The sequence below is a fragment of the Pecten maximus genome, chromosome 17 (assembly GCF_902652985.1).
Source record: "Pecten maximus chromosome 17, xPecMax1.1, whole genome shotgun sequence".
Classification (NCBI taxonomy): Eukaryota; Metazoa; Mollusca; class Bivalvia; order Pectinida; family Pectinidae; genus Pecten; species Pecten maximus.
This window is the reverse complement of record NC_047031.1, coordinates 25,809,610-25,829,131: the sequence shown is the minus strand read 5'-3', so window position 1 is coordinate 25,829,131 and position 19,522 is coordinate 25,809,610. Positions and strand designations below refer to the sequence as shown.

The following is a 19,522-nucleotide window of genomic DNA, read 5'->3' as shown; positions in this document are numbered from 1 at the left end:
AAAATAGTATGTTGCTATGGACTTGATTATTCAGAGTTTTACCGGCTCCCTGCCTATATTGGTAAATACCAACCTTGGTATTACTGAATATTCATCCTTTGACAACGTAAGAATTTATTTGATATTTGTTAACTGACTGACATATTCGCTTCATTACTATACATAACAGATTATAATCACTTGTTAAGAACCAGTCGGCTTTCAATAAATTGAGAAGGCATATTTTATTGGTGGGAGTTAAATCTGAGACATAATATTCTCAGTTTAATACTTTTTCTGTGAAATACTTTTAAATTACAAATAAGATTTTATTACTAAGCTTATATTTTGTAGAATCACAGAAATAGTAGAAATTACTGCAAACTTTCAATGTGAACAAGGAGAAACTATACTGGAACCCATCGTTAACATTTTACCTGTGATATTTTAGGAGTTACTTCCCTTACATTTTACCAATACTTTGTTTGTAATAAGCGGCAGAGTCAAACTCTACTACTGCTTTCATTTGGAAGTTATGGGCTGATGAATGCCAACTAGTCAAAGGCAAATTCAGCGCGCTTCATAAAATTTGCCTGTGTCCAGTTGGCAGTCATCAGCCCATAACTTCCAAATGAAAACAGTTCAATGCTTAAATAAGAAGGGATCTGCCTCTGTTGGATTGTGCCCCCTAATGTAAGAACCATACATGTATGACGTACAGACCAAACTATTTGAATTTTTCTTAAAAGACCTAGCACTCGTCAATATGACTCTGATTTAGTTCAAAGAAATCAGGATGAAGTTATTATGTTAAGATGATGAAGCACTGACAGGCGGCCATTTTTACTGCACTTACATGTTTAAAGTATGTTAACGTTTGGTCAGAACAATTTAGGAACATCCTTCCCCTCGTTTCATCATATCCATTGATGTATCTTAAGTTACTTTGCCTCAATGGAGAGACAGCAGCCTATATGGAAAGATATAAGGGACATTGCCTATATCGAGAGACATCGGTGACATCGCCTATATGAGAGATGTCGTCTTTGTGGATAGCTCATAATATAGAGTTCTTAACTCAAACGAATAAAACCAACGTCACACCTCCAACCAAAGTTTGAATGTTTTAATTCAATAAATTTCTGAACACACCAAAGGAATGACATAACATTCATCTGATCATTAAGTATGTAAACGCAAAATTTTAACAACAACATTTATATAAATAAATCTCTCTCTCACGTTTATAAATAATATAAATAGTGTCAACAGAGAAATATAATAAGGGTTTAACACAATGAATTCTGATGACTATATACATTTTTAGCCTTTTATATTTAATATTTAAAAATATGTAGTGTCGTAATTGATGATACATCATTAAATACTGAACTGTGACGTCACATATCATTTCAGTTTCGTATTGTTAATATGTAGCTTCTTCATGAAAGTCATCACAAGGCCACATTATCAACTAGGCGAGTCTTTTATCCGAACACAGGGACCTGACACTAATTCCTTAACCACGGTCCATATATTATATGCATCCATATAGACCGAATGTGTTTCCATATATGATGGCGAGTATTTTAAGATAAAGGTTTCCGATTAAACACATTGTTTGTGATTCACGTGTTCTTAAGCCGAAACCTTGGATACCACGTGGACCACTTCAATATTTCACTAATACTTCTGATTATGACGTCATCAAATCATGTGCACTATTTTTTCAATAAAACCATTCTCCTAGAAATCAAAGATGCCTCTTTCTGCGTTATGTGTATCAGAGTTCAGGCACAGAAACAGGAAATAGGCAGCTGTTCTCACAAAAGTGGTTCTGACGTCATCAAAACGGGGTTCTGTCGTCATCAATAGGTTCTCCTTCACCAATAACAGGCATACCACCGTATCTGCAAAAACGATGTGTCAATGTAATAGAACATGTTTATAAAAAAAACTTGATGTACACACCAAGACTGATTTTTCCATTAGGATTACTTGTAACTATAAAGAGTGTTTTGCTGAAAACATTTGGACATGGAAATTGATACCACATTCCTGTGACTGAGAACAAAGAAAGAACTATAAGGCAACAGTAGGAGATCGATGTATAAATGAAACCCGAACTCTAATGAAAATAAATAAAATGAAATAAACAAATTATAAAAGATATGTATTTACACAGCGAACCTTGAAATCTTGCCAGGATAATAAGACCAGGTGACTCAGAAGCATTAGCGTCTTCTGCTTCATTGACAACACCCGCTATGTTCCTTACTTTATATATCGTCAGCTGTTTAAATAAAACACACTATATATACTTACTGATCATAATCATACGTGTCAATGCCTTGTATACTGTTATTACTCCACTTCCGATTATGATCCTGGGGTACTTCCGGTTGACTAAAAGTGGATACGAAAAGTATATTATGTAGCACATATCGAATGACCAAATATGATTTTGGCGCCAGTGAGATGTCCATCTACTGTTGGAACACCCGAGGGGCGCGCACTGCATTGTGTTGCTAGTTTTATTTACTTCGATTATTTTTTCTATTTTACTCGATTTTATTTGTGTTCATTTTGTGGGAAGGGTGTCTGTTTATATTTGCTATACGTACATGTGATGCCATTGAAGATCGAAGTCTCCGTCAAACGAGCTATCGTAACTAGACAGTCTCTGTCGCCATCTTTCTTGTTCGTCCCCGAGGTACGACTGGTTCACATATGTTGCTATGGTATCTATATCCGGTGGCGGAGAATTAGATCGAGGTTCATCTATGGTCACTTCCGGTTGTGATGGAGCTGTGTATCGCTTTTCCTCAGGGAAATACTGCATAGATGATACAGATTCTGTGCTTCTGCCCAAGAAATTACTACAAAAATGGAAGAAGTTAGGATACATGACACAGCTCTTCATTCAGTGATGTCGGTACATAACGGATTGTACATAAGATGCACAAGAAAGAATGGAAGTATAAAAAACAATATTTTCATTTTTGACATTGTTAACAGGCGTGGCAATGAAAATCTTGCCGCAAATTCCCAACAGTTTGGCTATGTGTATTTTAACGATACCCATATATGGAATGTTGGGTTGGAAGTTGTACCGAGTTCCTGGTAAAATACGAATACAAACTTCGACAAAATTCATCGCATTATATAAACGCTTATTATTTACGAAAGAGTACATGTATGTGTTTTTTAATGATTGCATTGGTGCTGAAAAATTACTTTTTTTCTCTCCACCTGTAAAAGTTGTAAACACAATGACGTCTGTAGGTTCCTAGAACTTACCTTTCTGTGTATTTGTTTTTGTCCTTGAAGCAGATGATCTTCGTTAGCACTACAGTAAAAACTATCAGACAGAGGGCGCCACAGAGGGCAAATACGACTAGGTATATCTTTGTAGAATCAGGAATACCATACACCACATCTGTAACAAATACAAGCATATCGTCTAAAAGCACACAGGTTATTGATAAATCAATGCATGTCAACTACCAGGTCTCGCTAAAGTAGTAACAACTAGTGACCTTGAGTCTTGACCGTGACCCGAAACCCCAGAAACTAGAACCTTTCAATAACAGAGGCTGCAACGGAAAACCAAAATAGCGAACAGATGGCGCTGTACAGAGTAAACTCTACCAGAGGGCGCTATAAGCAGGTTATAGTAGAATTACCAGAGAGGGCGCCATAGGAAAAGAAACAAAATACAGGACGTCTTAGACAGACAAAAAGCTATCAGACAGAAGGCACCATAAGTAGGCAAAAACTAGTAAAGGGCGACATAGGGATGTGAAAGAACGGGTAAAACATGTTAATTAGAAATTGTGTGCTTCTGTTTTATTTTAGCAGGACTTTATATATATATATAAAGATATCAGACAACAAACATTCTACTTTTTTGTCCAAAACCTGTTTTAATTCTTACATCAAATTTTGTTCTGGAAATGGTACACAAACAAAGGAATTCCATTTGCGTATTTTTTTAAATTTTACTTGCCATGTTTTCATGTCAGCCAAAATTTCATTTTCTTATCTTAAATTGGACCAAAATTTACGTATTGCGAAATTTTTTTGTCTAGATTACTGTGAATTATGCAATAAATTGACTTCATTGATTTCTTGGGATGTTTCACATCACATAACATTCTTATGGCCAACAACTACAAATCCACAGAGGTTGGAAGGTCACAGGAAGATATACTGTAAAACACATCCCTGCCGAGTGTCCAAACAGGAATCGAACCCGGGTCTCCGGCGTAATAAGCCACGCCTCCACTCCAGAGCAAAGAAGCATGCTCCATCAGCAGAGTTAAAGAGACCGTAACATTATGTACAAACCTCAATGACCCGTTTCTTTTACAGGGATATGGTTACGAAAACATTACAACACTGCATGCAAACTTTTTATACTCAATACAGATTATCTCGTGTCTTTGAAAACTTACCGCTACAATGTGGTAAAGCATCCGCATCCCATTGTTCCGATATTAAACACGTGATCGTATCTTGTCCAATCACATTATAACCTTCTGGACACGTGATATCAACAGTTGTTCCCACAATCCTTTGTTCAGTACTGAATGCAATATCCGGTGTAGGATGAGAAGCATTTGTAATCGGAAGCTCTGTTATACGGGAACACTCTGAAACAATAAAACTATGTAAATTACCATACTTCTAATCCAATGAAATCAAAAGAACTATTGAGGAAACAGTTGAAACAGAACCACACCTGTTATGACATAGCTCCTCGCAGAAAAAATGTACAAAATTTCACCGACAAAAGGGGACTCTTATTCTGTGTCTGTATATTATCTGAGATTCCGGATTTAGCTGTAAATTTAGACACTGAACCTACATTTCGCATTCCTAACATCATATCACGTGATATTTAACAAAGTAATGGACATTACATCTGATTATCTACATAATATTTTACGCCATTTTACTCCTACATCAATTATAAGAAAACCCTATACATTAGTGCTCCTCCTGGAGTTGGCACCATAGTCTTAATGTAGATGTCACTATAATGGCTTATACGGTTTACAAGTGTATCGTAACACACAATTCCGGGGTCAAATCATGGAAACTACGGACTTGTGTCTTAACCTACAACTCCGGGGACAAATCATGGAAACTACGGACTTGTGTCTTAACCTACAACTCCGGGGACAAATCATGGGAACTACGGACTTGTGTCTTAACATACAACTCCGGGGACAAATCATGGAAACTACGGACTTGTGTCTTAACCTACAACTCCGGGGACAAATCATGGGAACTACGGACTTGTGTCTTAACCTACAACTCCGGGGACAAATCATGGGAACTACGGACTTGTGTCTTAACCTACAACTCTGGGGACAAATCATGGGAACTACGGACTTGTGTCTTAACCTACAACTCTGGGGACAAATCATGGAAACTACGGACTTGTGTCTTAACCTACAACTCCGGGGACAAATCATGGGAACTACGGACTTGTGTCTTAACATACAACTCCGGGGACAAATCATGGAAACTACGGACTTGTGTCTTAACATACAACTCCGGGGACAAATCATGGAAACTACGGACTTGTGTCTTAACATACAACTCCGGGGACAAATCATGGAAACTACGGACTTGTGTCTTAACCTACAATTACGGGGACAAATCATGGGAACTACAGACTTGTGTCTTAACCTACAACTCCGGGGACAAATCATGGGAACTACGGACTTGTGTCTTAACCTACAATTCCGGGGACAAATCATGGAAACTACGGACCTGTGTCTTAACATACAACTCCAGGGACAAATCATGGAAACTACGGACCTGTGTCTTAACATACAACTTCGGGGACAAATCATGGAACTACGGACTTGTGTCTTAACCTGCAATTACGGGAACAAATTATGGGAACTACAGACTTGTGTCTTAACCTACAACTCCGGGGACAAGTCATGGGAACTACGGACTTGTGTCTTAACATACAACTCCGGGGACAAATCATGGAAACTACGGACTTGTGTCTTAATATACAACTCCGGGAACAAATTATGGGAACTACAGACTTGTGTCTTAACCTACAACTCTGGGGACAAATCATGGAAACTACGGACTTGTGTCTTAACCTACAATTACGGGGACAAGTCATGGGAACTACGGACCTGTGTCTTAACATACAACTCCGGGGACAAATCATGGAAACTACGGACTTGTGTCTTAATATACAATTACGGGGACAAGTCATGGGAACTACGGACTTGTGTCTTAATATACAACTTCGGGGACAAATCATGGAAACTACGGACTTGTGTCTTAACTACAACTCCAGGGACAAATCATGGGAACTACAGATTTGTGTCTTAACCTACAACTTCGGGGACAAATCATGGGAACTACGGACTTGTGTCTTAACCTACAACTCTGGGGACAAATCATGGGAACTACGGACTTGTGTCTTAACATACAACTCTGGGGACAAATTATGGGAACTACGGACTTGTGTCTTAACCTACAACTCTGGGGACAAATCATGGGAACTACGGACTTGTGTCTTAATCAAGAAACAATTCTGGCATGTCTCAGAGATACTGGATTAAGGACTCAGTGTTGTGACCAAGGAACTATATTGGTAACTTAAGGTAAGACTTTAGTCCCTAGCTGAATTATTTTCCAGTTAAACCGCTCGAGAGAATTATGGTGATATTATAATAATTGAAATATTTATTTTTAGACAGCCGAAAAATCCGGCACCATGTTGGGTCAGGGTTCCGATGCCCCATATCATTAAGATATTCTCACCCGGAAGAGCAGGGTCGGCCATATTGTCTGTTGTCAAACGTTTAATGCTCTTCAAAATCTTCCAATCATCTTTCGTCCATGTCACATTGTAAACATGTTTACTAGTGCAATCACTATTTTTGTAGTACGTCCAAATCTGTTACAATTCTGTATTCTAATTATCACTGCGAATAAACATCTGAAAAAATCGAAAGGGTAATAATTAGTAATGAAATAATGAAATGTGTTATGATCTTTCTTTTTCGTGTCTCCTCTTATTGATAAAATTTGGAATTTTATCTTTTCTTTTCTAAAAACAACTTTCTTTTTCCTAATGTCTTCCCCAATGTATGAAATCGCACACTCGGGAGGCCGTCCACAAATGACCTTAATTGTTACTAGGACGTTAAACAGTACAAAACAAAATCCTCCCAAATATAGTATAATTAAGTTAAGTTATAAAATGCTGCTTTCTAGATGATTCACGATGTACGGAAGTACATTCCTCTAGAGTCCCCCGACAGGAATCGAACCAATGTCTCTAGCGTCATAGCTCTACCAACTGACCAAAGAAGCATTTTCTGTCAGCTGAGTGACGAAACCGTAATTCCGACTCAAAATCGATAAACAAGGACAGAACATTAGCAAACTTAACGAAGGTTTGCATGTGGATCCATTAAAAAAATACAAATATAATAAGACCAGGTGTCCTGGAAGAGTAAGCGTCTTCTGCTTCATCGACGGCATCCTCCATACAAATCTAGGTCACGACGATTCCCGCCATACAAATCTAGGTCACGACGACACCCGTCATACAAATCTAGGTCACGACAACAGCGCCATACAAATCTAGGTCACGACGACGCCCAGCATATAAATCTAGGTCACGACGACACCGGTCCTACAAATCTAGGTCACGACGACACCGGTTCTACAAATCTAGGTCACGACGACACCGGTCCTACAAATCAAGGTCACAGCGACACCCGCCATACAAATCTAGGTCAAATCGACGATACCCGCCATAAAAATCTATTGATGAAAACGAAACAACGATACAATATATCGATAAGCATACGCCTGGCTTTAACACACCATCTAACTCCTCTTGTATACTAGGCCTGATGATACGTACTGGGTGGTTCTCACTCGGTACAAAAAGAGAGTTAGATAGAGAAGAGCGAACATTAAACCGAAAGAGTTTAGCCCGCTCATAAGTCAAATATCGACCATGATATAATATACACAGGCAAGGATGTGTAGCAATCGATCTTTGACTAATGAGGGTGCCAAATACATTTGTTTCAACTGCTTCTTACAGCTGTTTCGTCCTTCTCGGACTCGTCAGTGATGGTAAGGGCCTTATGTGCTGATACTTAGGGAACGTAATCAATTAAGTACCCAGTAAGAGAAAGTGACTGATGAAAACAGTTCAGTAATAGAGCCCCACTATCTATGTATGTCTGATATTACACGGTGTATGGTTCAGGAATAGAGTCCTACTATCTATGTATGTGTGATATTACACGGTGTATGGTTCAGGAACACAGCCCCACTATCTATGTACTATGTCTGATATTACACGGTGTATGGTTCAGTAATAGAGTCCTACTATCTTTGTCTGATATTACACGATGTATGGTTCAGGAACAGAGCCCCACTATCTATATATGTTTGATATTACACGATGTATGGTCCAGGAACAGAGCCCCACTATCTATGTATGTCTGATATTACACGATGTATTGTTCAGGAACAGAGCCCCACTATCTATATATGTTTGATATTACACGATGTATGGTTCAGGAACAGAGCCCCACTATCTATGTATGTCTGATATTACACGATGTATGGTTCAGTAATAGAGTCCCGCTATCTATGTCTGATATTACACGATGTATGGTTCAGGAACACAGCCCCACTATCTATGTCTGATATTACACGGTGTATGGTTCAGTAATAGAGTCCCACTATCTTTGTCTGATATTACACGATGTATGGTTCAGTAATAGAGTCCCACTATCTATGTCTGATATTACACGTTGTATGGTTCAGGAACAGAGCCCCACTATCTATGTACTATGTCTGATATTACACGGTGTATGGTTCAGTAATAGAGTCCCACTATCTATGTACTATGTCTGATATTACACGATGTATGGTTCAGTAACAGAGCCCCACTATCTATATATGTCTGATATTACACGATGTATGGTTCAGGAACAGAGCCCCACTATCTATGTATGTCTGATATTACACGATGTATGGTTCAGTAACAGAGCCCCACTATCTATGTCTGATATTACACGATGTATGGTTCAGGAACAGAGCCCCACTATCTATGTACTATGTCTGATATTACACGATGTATGGTTCAGGAACAGAGTCCTACTATCTTTGTCTGATATTACACGGTGTATGGTTCAGGAATAGAGTCCTACTATCTATGTCTGATATTACACGATGTATGGTTCAGGAACACAGCCCCACTATCTATGTATGTCTGATATTACACGGTGTATTGTTCAGGAATAGAGTCCTACTATCTTTGTCTGATATTACACGATGTATGGTTCAGGAACAGAGCCCCACTATCTATGTACTATGTCTGATATTACACGGTGTATGGTTCAGGAACAGAGCCCCACTATCTATGTCTGATATTACACGTTGTATGGTTCAGGAACAGAGCCCCACTATCTATGTCTGATATTACACGGTGTATGGTTCAGGAATAGAGTCCTACTATCTATGTCTGATATTACACGATGTATGGTTCAGGAACACAGCCCCACTATCTATGTATGTCTGATATTACACGATGTATGGTTCAGGAACACAGCCCCACTATCTATGTATGTCTGATATTACACGATGTATGGTTCAGGAACACAGCCCCACTATCTATGTATGTCTGATATTACACGGTGTATTGTTCAGTAATAGAGTCCTACTATCTTTGTCTGATATTACACGATGTATGGTTCAGGAACACAGCCCCACTATCTATGTACTATGTCTGATATTACACGGTGTATTGTTCAGGAATAGAGTCCTACTATCTTTGTCTGATATTACACGGTGTATGGTTCAGGAATAGAGTCCTACTATCTATGTCTGATATTACACGATGTATGGTTCAGGAACACAGCCCCACTATCTATGTATGTCTGATATTACACGGTGTATTGTTCAGGAATAGAGTCCTACTATCTTTGTCTGATATTACACGATGTATGGTTCAGGAACAGAGCCCCACTATCTATGTACTATGTCTGATATTACACGGTGTATGGTTCAGGAACAGAGCCCCACTATCTATGTCTGATATTACACGTTGTATGGTTCAGGAACAGAGCCCCACTATCTATGTCTGATATTACACGGTGTATGGTTCAGGAATAGAGTCCTACTATCTATGTCTGATATTACACGATGTATGGTTCAGGAACACAGCCCCACTATCTATGTATGTCTGATATTACACGATGTATGGTTCAGGAACACAGCCCCACTATCTATGTATGTCTGATATTACACGATGTATGGTTCAGGAACACAGCCCCACTATCTATGTATGTCTGATATTACACGGTGTATTGTTCAGTAATAGAGTCCTACTATCTTTGTCTGATATTACACGATGTATGGTTCAGGAACACAGCCCCACTATCTATGTACTATGTCTGATATTACACGGTGTATTGTTCAGGAATAGAGTCCTACTATCTTTGTCTGATATTACACGATGTATTGTTCAGGAACAGAGCCCCACTATCTATGTATGTTTGATATTACACGATGTATGGTTCAGGAACACAGCCCCACTATCTATCTATGTCTGATATTACACGATGTATGGTTCAGGAACACAGCCCCACTATCTATGTCTGATATTACACGGTGTATGGTTCAGGAACACAGCCCCACTATCTATGTCTGATATTACACGATGTATGGTTCAGGAACAGAGCCCCACTATCTATGTATGTTTGATATTACACGATGTATGGGTCAGGAACACAGCCCCACTATCTATGTATGTCTGATATTACACGATGTATGGTTCAGGAACACAGCCCCACTATCTATGTATGTCTGATATTACACGATGTATGGTTCAGGAACACAGCCCCACTATCTATGTATGTCTGATATTACACGATGTATGGTTCAGGAACAGAGTCCTACTATCTTTGTCTGATATTACACGGTGTATGGTTCAGGAACACAGCCCCACTATCTATGTACTATGTCTGATATTACACGGTGTATTGTTCAGGAACAGAGCCCCACTATCTATGTATGTTTGATATTACACGATGTATGGTTCAGGAACACAGCCCCACTATCTATGTCTGATATTACACGGTGTATGGTTCAGGAACACAGCCCCACTATCTATGTATGTCTGATATTACACGATGTATTGTTCAGGAACAGAGCCCCACTATCTATGTATGTTTGATATTACACGATGTATGGTTCAGGAACACAGCCCCACTATCTATGTCTGATATTACACGGTGTATGGTTCAGGAACAGAGTCCTACTATCTTTGTCTGATATTACACGGTGTATGGTTCAGGAATAGAGTCCTACTATCTATGTCTGATATTACACGATGTATGGTTCAGGAACACAGCCCCACTATCTATGTACTATGTCTGATATTACACGGTGTATTGTTCAGGAATAGAGTCCTACTATCTTTGTCTGATATTACACGATGTATGGTTCAGGAACACAGCCCCACTATCTATCTATGTCTGATATTACACGATGTATGGTTCAGGAACACAGCCCCACTATCTATCTATGTCTGATATTACACGATGTATTGTTCAGGAACACAGCCCCACTATCTATGTCTGATATTACACGGTGTATGGTTCAGGAACACAGCCCCACTATCTATGTATGTTTGATATTACACGATGTATGGTTCAGGAACACAGCCCCACTATCTATGTCTGATATTACACGGTGTATGGTTCAGGAACACAGCCCCACTATCTATGTCTGATATTACACGGTGTATGGTTCAGGAACACAGCCCCACTATCTATGTCTGATATTACACGATGTATGGTTCAGGAACAGAGCCCCACTATCTATGTATGTTTGATATTACACGATGTATGGTTCAGGAACACAGCCCCACTATCTATGTATGTCTGATATTACACGATGTATGGTTCAGGAACACAGCCCCACTATCTATGTATGTCTGATATTACACGATGTATGGTTCAGGAATAGAGCCCCACTATCTTTGTCTGATATTACACGATGTATGGTTCAGGAACACAGCCCCACTATCTATGTATGTCTGATATTACACGATGTATGGTTCAGGAACACAGCCCCACTATCTATGTACTATGTCTGATATTACACGATGTATGGTTCAGGAACAGAGTCCTACTATCTTTGTCTGATATTACACGGTGTATGGTTCAGGAATAGAGTCCTACTATCTATGTCTGATATTACACGATGTATGGTTCAGGAACACAGCCCCACTATCTATGTATGTCTGATATTACACGATGTATGGTTCAGGAACACAGCCCCACTATCTATGTACTATGTCTGATATTACACGATGTATGGTTCAGGAACAGAGCCCCACTATCTATGTATGTCTGATATTACACGGTGTATGGTTCAGTAATAGAGTCCCACTATCTATGTATGTCTGATATTACACGGTGTATGGTTCAGGAATAGAGTCCTACTATCTATGTCTGATATTACACGATGTATGGTTCATGAATAGAGTCCTACTACCTATGTCTGATATTACACGATGTATGGTTCAGGAACACAGCCCCACTATCTATGTATGTCTGATATTACACGGTGTATGGTTCAGTAATAGAGTCCCACTATCTATGTATGTCTGATATTACTCGATGTATGGTTCAGGAACAGAGCCCCACTATCTATGTCTGATATTACACGATGTATGGTTCAGGAATAGAGCCCCACTATCTATCTATGTCTGATATTACACGATGTATGGTTCAGGAACACAGCCCCACTATCTATGTATGTCTGATATTACACGATGTATGGTTCATGAATAGAGTCCTACTACCTATGTCTGATATTACACGATGTATGGTTCAGGAACACAGCCCCACTATCTATGTATGTCTGATATTACACGGTGTATGGTTCAGTAATAGAGTCCCACTATCTATGTATGTCTGATATTACTCGATGTATGGTTCAGGAACAGAGTCCCACTATCTATGTATGTCTGATATTACACGATGTATGGTTCAGGAACACAGCCCCACTATCTATCTATGTCTGATATTACACGATGTATGGTTCAGGAACAGAGCCCCACTATCTATATATGTTTGATATTACACGATGTATGGTTCAGGAACACAGCCCCACTATCTATGTATGTTTGATATTACACGATGTATGGTTCAGGAATAGAGCCCCACTATCTATGTACTATGTCTGATACTACACGATGTATGGTTCAGGAACACAGCCCCACTATCTATGTATGTCTGATATTACACGATGTATGGTTCAGGAACACAGCCCCACTATCTATGTATGTCTGATATTACACGATGTATGGTTCATGAATAGAGTCCTACTACCTATGTCTGATATTACACGATGTATGGTTCAGGAACACAGCCCCACTATCTATGTATGTCTGATATTACACGATGTATGGTTCAGGAATAGAGTCCCACTATCTATGTATGTCTGATATTACACGGTGTATGGTTGAGGTGTGAAGACCACGTTACGTATATACATTGTTGTGGTCAGTTGGGACTGTCCGAGTGGTCGTAAACGCGTCACACACTCCCCCATTGTCTATACGTCTGCTGGTACATAGACGTCAGACCCAGGTCACGTATAGAGTCAGCTGTACACCTGTCCGCGTCCTGTGTAGTGTTTATTATACCGTAACACCCATGGTATAGCTATCTTGTTATCAGTGTCATATAACCTGGTTATCAGTGTTACATCACCCGTCACAAAACTTCCTGTTATTATAGTGCTATAACAACAATTACATAACTACGCTGTTATCAGTGCAATAACACCATCACATAACTACCCTGTTATCAGTGTCATGACATCACTACCCTGTTATAAGTGTAATAACACCCATAACATAACTACCCTGTTATCAGTGTCATAACACATCACATAACTACTTTGTTATCAGTGTCATAACACCCATCACATAACTACCCTGTTATCAGTGTCATAACACCCATCACATAACTACTTTGTTATCAGTGACATAGCACCCATAATATGACTACCTTGTTATCAGTGTCATAACACCCGTCACATAACTACCCTGTTATCAGTGTCATAACACCCATCATATAACTACCCTGTTATCAGTGTCATAACACCCATCATATAACTACCCTGTTATCAGTGTCATAGCACCCATCATATAACTACCCTGTTATCACTGTCATACCACTCGTCACATAACTACACTGTTATCAGTGTCATAACACCCATCATATAACTACCCTGTTATCACTGTCATACCACTCGTCACATAACTACACTGTTATCAGTGTCATAACACCCATCATATAACTACCCTGTTATCACTGTCATACCACTCGTCACATAACTACACTGTTATCAGTGTCATAACACCCATCATATAACTACCTTGTTATCAGTGTCATAACACCCATCACATAACTACCTTGTTATCAGTGTCATAACACCCATCATATAACTACCTTGTTATCAGTGTCATAACACCCGTCACATAACTACACTGTTATAAGTGTAATACCACCATCACATAACTACCTTGTTATAAGTGACATAACACCCATCACATAACTACCTTGTTATCAGTGCCATAACACCCGTCACATAACTACCCTGTTATCAGTGACATAACATCCATCACATAACTACCCTGTTATCAGTGTCATAACACCCATCACATAACTACCCTGTTATCAGTGTCATAGCACCCATCATATAACTACCCTGTTATCAGTGTCATAACACCCGTCACATAACTACCCTGTTATCAGTGTCATAACACCCATCACATAACTACCCTGTTATCAGTGTCTACCCTGTTATTAGTGTCTACCCTAGGCCTGTTATCAGTGTCATAACACCCATCACATAACTACCCTGTTATCAGTGTCTACCCTGTTATCAGTGTCTACCCTGTTATCAGTGTCTACCCTGTTATCAGTGTCTACCCTAGGCCTGTTATCAGTGTCATAACACCCATCACAAAACTACCCTGTTATCAGTGTCTACCCTGTTATCAGTGACGTATGATTTATTACATAACTACCCTGATGACCTTAGCTGTAGATAGGCCGTTAAACAATAATAAAACAAGCTTAACCCTGTCATCAGCGTCAGAGCTCGCACAAAGTAAATACCATGTTACTAGCGACATAACAACCATTACATAACCACCCTGTTATCTGTGTTGTGAATACTTACAATAATCTATATACATTTTGTATACATGTAACTTCACATTGTTATGGCTCCACAAAGTGGGGATAGTGCATTGATTTTGCTAATATACAAAATGTACCCAGGAAGCTTATATCATTGTATGAGGAAAAAATAATAGCTCGTTGCGTGATCGCACATATATGGGCTGTGTGTTAATGTGTACGAAAGTAAACAAGAAAACAAGACATAAACTAACCCAACAGATAAACAATTAAATTCCTGTCGTCACCGATCGTTATCCCGACATGTCACGTGATAAATATACCTAATGACGTCACTCATTAGCACGTCAAGTGACCAATCCCTGTGACATGCTGTTATGTACTTGTATACAAAGTGCACAATGTCTGGAGTGTCCGCGCCCGAGGTCAGAAGGAGGTCACACTGTCATGCACAGGAGTGTCATTTCATTGCGTATTTATTAAACAATACCGTTAAGGAAGTATGCTACACTAACTTCAGTATGCGCCTCCTTCGCAAAAGAGTTAGAAAACAAGACGCCTTATGTTAAAACAGTATCTGAACTGTATCATAATAATACCCACCATGTTGGTAACGAGAAAAGACGTTCTCGTAACGCATTGTTAAACATACTGTATATGTATATTGTGAAAGAAAAGTCCGGTCGCTGTCGTTTATCGTGGTCAAACCGGTTTGAACAGTTTCTCCAGAGTTGCCGGCTCTATATACCTCAACTGATTCACTAAGAATAGAACCGGTGTGTCCTCAACATCAACCCCAGACTTCGGAACTCTTTCCTCGGACATATCAATATTGAGTTTTACTTGACCTTATTACCTTGACCTGGCGTCGGAAAGGAGGGGGCTGTTTCTCGTGTCATTTAATAATCATTCTAGTGCAATTTCACTGAAAAGATAATGTCGAGGCATTGGCGTGGCTTTTAGATCTCTTGTTGACCGATAACGGGGTAAAAGTTAGAGGGGAGGGGGGTTCCAAACTACATTTACATGTTTATATGCATGACTGGTGTAATTTTGCACATAACTATTTAGAACGCGTTCTGTTGATTTAATAAATTCCCTTGGCATATCAAAGGAATTCACTTTAAGTGAATATCTTTTAGTGATTCAAATGCGGCCTCATGATAAAGGTCCATAATATCTCAGACAGGGCTTTTGGATCAAGGTCAAGGTCACGGTTACTATTTTCAGTGGAGCCGATATCGATATGGGGGGGTATGGGTAGCAATATCCAGTATGCTTGTTTTACTGTCGTTTTTAGTTCCACACACTTTCGGGGGATGTTCGTTTATTCGGACAAACCGGTTGGTCAGTTTTTAAATGTAATATTTCACACATATATTTAGACGGGCCTGTAAATGTTAATACAGGCCTTGGAAGTCTTTGTCAAGGCTCGTCTGAAAACAATATAAAATCACCAGGGCCGTCTTTATTTCATTAACAAACAACACTGGTCCAAGTGGTCTAACCGTTTGGACTGCAAAAACGAAATCTTAAAAAAAATCTGTAATCTCGTTCACTGAAAGGCCGTAATAGCGGAATCTAAACTCATTAATAGTAATAATAAGTCTGAAATGCCTTCCTATGGAAAATGTTCATGTTGATGAAACTGTGACCTGGCATTTAATTAGATTGATGAAATTCTGACCAGGTATTTAATTAGATTGATAAAATTCTGACCAGGTATTTAATTAGATTGATAAAATTCTGACCAGGTATTTAATTAGATTGATGAAATTCTGACCAGGTATTTAATTATATTGATGAAATTCTGACCAGGTATTTAATTAGATTGATGAAACTGTGACCAGGTATTTAATTAGATTGATAAAATTCTGACCAGGTATTTAATTAGATTGATAAAATTCTGACCAGGTATTTAATTAGATTGATGAAATTCTGACCAGGTATTTAATTAGATTGATGAAACTGTGACCAGGTATTTAATTAGATTGATGAAAATCTGACCAGGTATTTAATTAGATTGATGAAACGTCATATGTTTTAATTCTCTTTGTGTTTAAATGCATTTTAATTGACAATATATTGCTGTATATCAATTCTGTCTAATTCATATCATTTTTTTTCATTAGTAGAAATCATGACAATTAATCATTATTTTTCTCAGTTGTAACACGGCATACGGTCGGTTGCTTGTTCAGATATTTGACAAAAGATCTTAACATATTTAAAATATTGACAGCACAGTATTGTATAACCTTAATAACTTATCGTAAGTCAATTCCACGTCAATTATAGAAACTCAAAGTTTTGATTTAATATATTCTACGGAATTAATAGATACTGAAAAAAAATACAATTTATTAAAGTTAATTTGTGGCAATCCGAAACTGTTAATAAACATACATTTTAGTGAATTTATGGAAACTCAAGGCTGTCTTCAAAACATTTACACATATCTACGTATATTCTTATACTATTCTTGAATGGCAGTTATGTTCCGGGTTGTAAGACAGTATCCCATACAAGCATATGAATCATGTTTGTTACATATTAATGCATATGAACAAAATGATTCCTTAAATGTAGAACCTTATTTGGATAATCACAAATTGTTACAAACTTACCATTCTAAAGACAATATATCCTTGATATCCTACTAAAACACAGTTATCCAGTCAGATCGCCATACTACCAATACCGCTTCGTGCCGTGTGATATTCTCTGTACCGTCCTGTCAGAGTTCCATGGACGTGTAGTCCATCTGATAAGGGACCGTCTCAAAAAAAAATATCGTGTACGACATAATAAATCCTTATTAAGTTTGATATATTACGAGGTTCGAATACGTACAACCTTTGATAACACTTTACGTAAAGTTAAAGGCGTTTTAATACCTTTTTATACTAAAAGATGAATCAAAAGTATCATTAACAAAATCTCTAAAATTCAAAACACTAAAAAATAAATACGAGTGCACAAATAACGACGCCATGCTAAGCTATAATTGCAATCGATTTGGATAAGCGGAAGGAAATGCGTGATAGAATTGTCGACATGTTGTAGCGAAGCGGTGATTGACGCCATCATATATACAGATTACTTCAGTCAAGATAGAAGAATAAAAGAATAAAACAACAGTGTAAAGAGTATACTATATTAAAACAATTTAATCCTAGTTAGTAAGATGCATAAGATCGCGTTACTTTGCGATCTTGGTATTCTAATTTTCTTACCGTTGTTTGATTTTGAAATGATCCCTTTTCTCTTTGCTACTTCCGCTGGCCAGTGGCGACGATTTGGTGGAGTGCAGTATTTCGTCACGTGATCAATCATCCTGGCGCAGCCACGGGGGACAGGTTTAGATCCCTAAGTCAGGCTCTATGGAGGTCGATCAGGTTCACTGAACACGCTGTCATCTCACAAAATATGATAACACGCAAACTGCTATAAACATTAGGAAGTGGAGCAGCACATCTACGGCCTCAAAATCACCTAAGGATCGAACAAATTCACGTTGGTGACGAGATCCCGCGAGATATACATGTAATATGTCGATATATCCGTTTCCTGTAAATATTTCTGAATTGACTTAAAGAATACTTTAAATATTATTTATACTGTAGTTGTTTACACCAATAGAACAAACAAACAAACAAACGAAAAGGTATTCAAAAATAGTACATTGTAACTTCACATTGTCAACACGTGCCGTTAAAAATATTTGGTTATGACCTCTGATATCAGAAGCTTCAGCGTCAGTCTGATAATAATTTGTGCGATCTCGTCACAACTGAAGATGGCATCCAGATCGAACGTTCTTTCATGCTAAGATACCCTAAAGTGTTGACCAGATCCACGTTTACTGAATTGTCACCTGTCAATTTTGTTCAACAAATGTCCATTTACTGGTATTTCCCTCGATATTTGGAAATGTGTCACTCATATACATAAATAATGCGATCGAAACAATACTGATCATTACCGTTCGATATTTATACTAAGCACAATCGAGGAGTTGGTGGAAAAGCGTATTTCTAGATATGTTTATAATTTCCTTAAAACCTAACTTAAAATTACAAATCACCAATCAGGGTTTACTGCAGGTGACTCAAATGTCAGACAGCTCGCTGTTGTAAATCCCACGTCATATGTACTGGTTAAGAAGTAAGGGCAGCATTTTTTTGACGTAAGAAGTGCTTTTGTTAATATATGGCACCCATATGTAAATTTTGTTCGATGGATGCAAATGTTTATTAAACTTAGTTAAAAACTATCTTTCCAATACGCGACCACCAAAGTAC

The 19,522-nt window shown here is 38.4% G+C and overlaps 1 protein-coding gene across 1 annotated transcript; it reads right to left on the bottom strand.

Moving 5' to 3' along the window:
- Positions 1–1,090: 1,090 nt before the first annotated feature.
- Positions 1,091–18,445, bottom strand: LOC117315352. Its single transcript, XM_033869505.1, has 7 exons — positions 17,846–18,445; positions 6,784–6,961; positions 4,437–4,634; positions 3,280–3,418; positions 2,604–2,858; positions 2,305–2,385; positions 1,091–1,889 (listed from the first exon to the last, which is right to left on the bottom strand). Exons 2-7 carry the CDS (start codon positions 6,803–6,805, stop codon positions 1,826–1,828), a joined length of 759 nt encoding a protein of 252 aa, XP_033725396.1. The 5' UTR covers positions 6,806–6,961; positions 17,846–18,445; the 3' UTR covers positions 1,091–1,825.
- Positions 18,446–19,522: the final 1,077 nt, after the last annotated feature.

Bases quoted from the DNA above. Each gene is read 5' to 3' on its own strand.
- LOC117315352 (XM_033869505.1), bottom strand. From the start codon at position 6,805: ATGGCCGACCCTGCTCTTCCGG. The intron at 2,859-3,279 runs GTAAGTTCTAGG...CCATTTTTGTAG, and splicing joins AAAAACAAATACACAGAAAG to TAATTTCTTGGGCAGAAGCA. The intron at 1,890-2,304 runs GTAAGTATATAT...TCGTTTTTGCAG, and splicing joins GACACGTATGATTATGATCA to ATACGGTGGTATGCCTGTTA.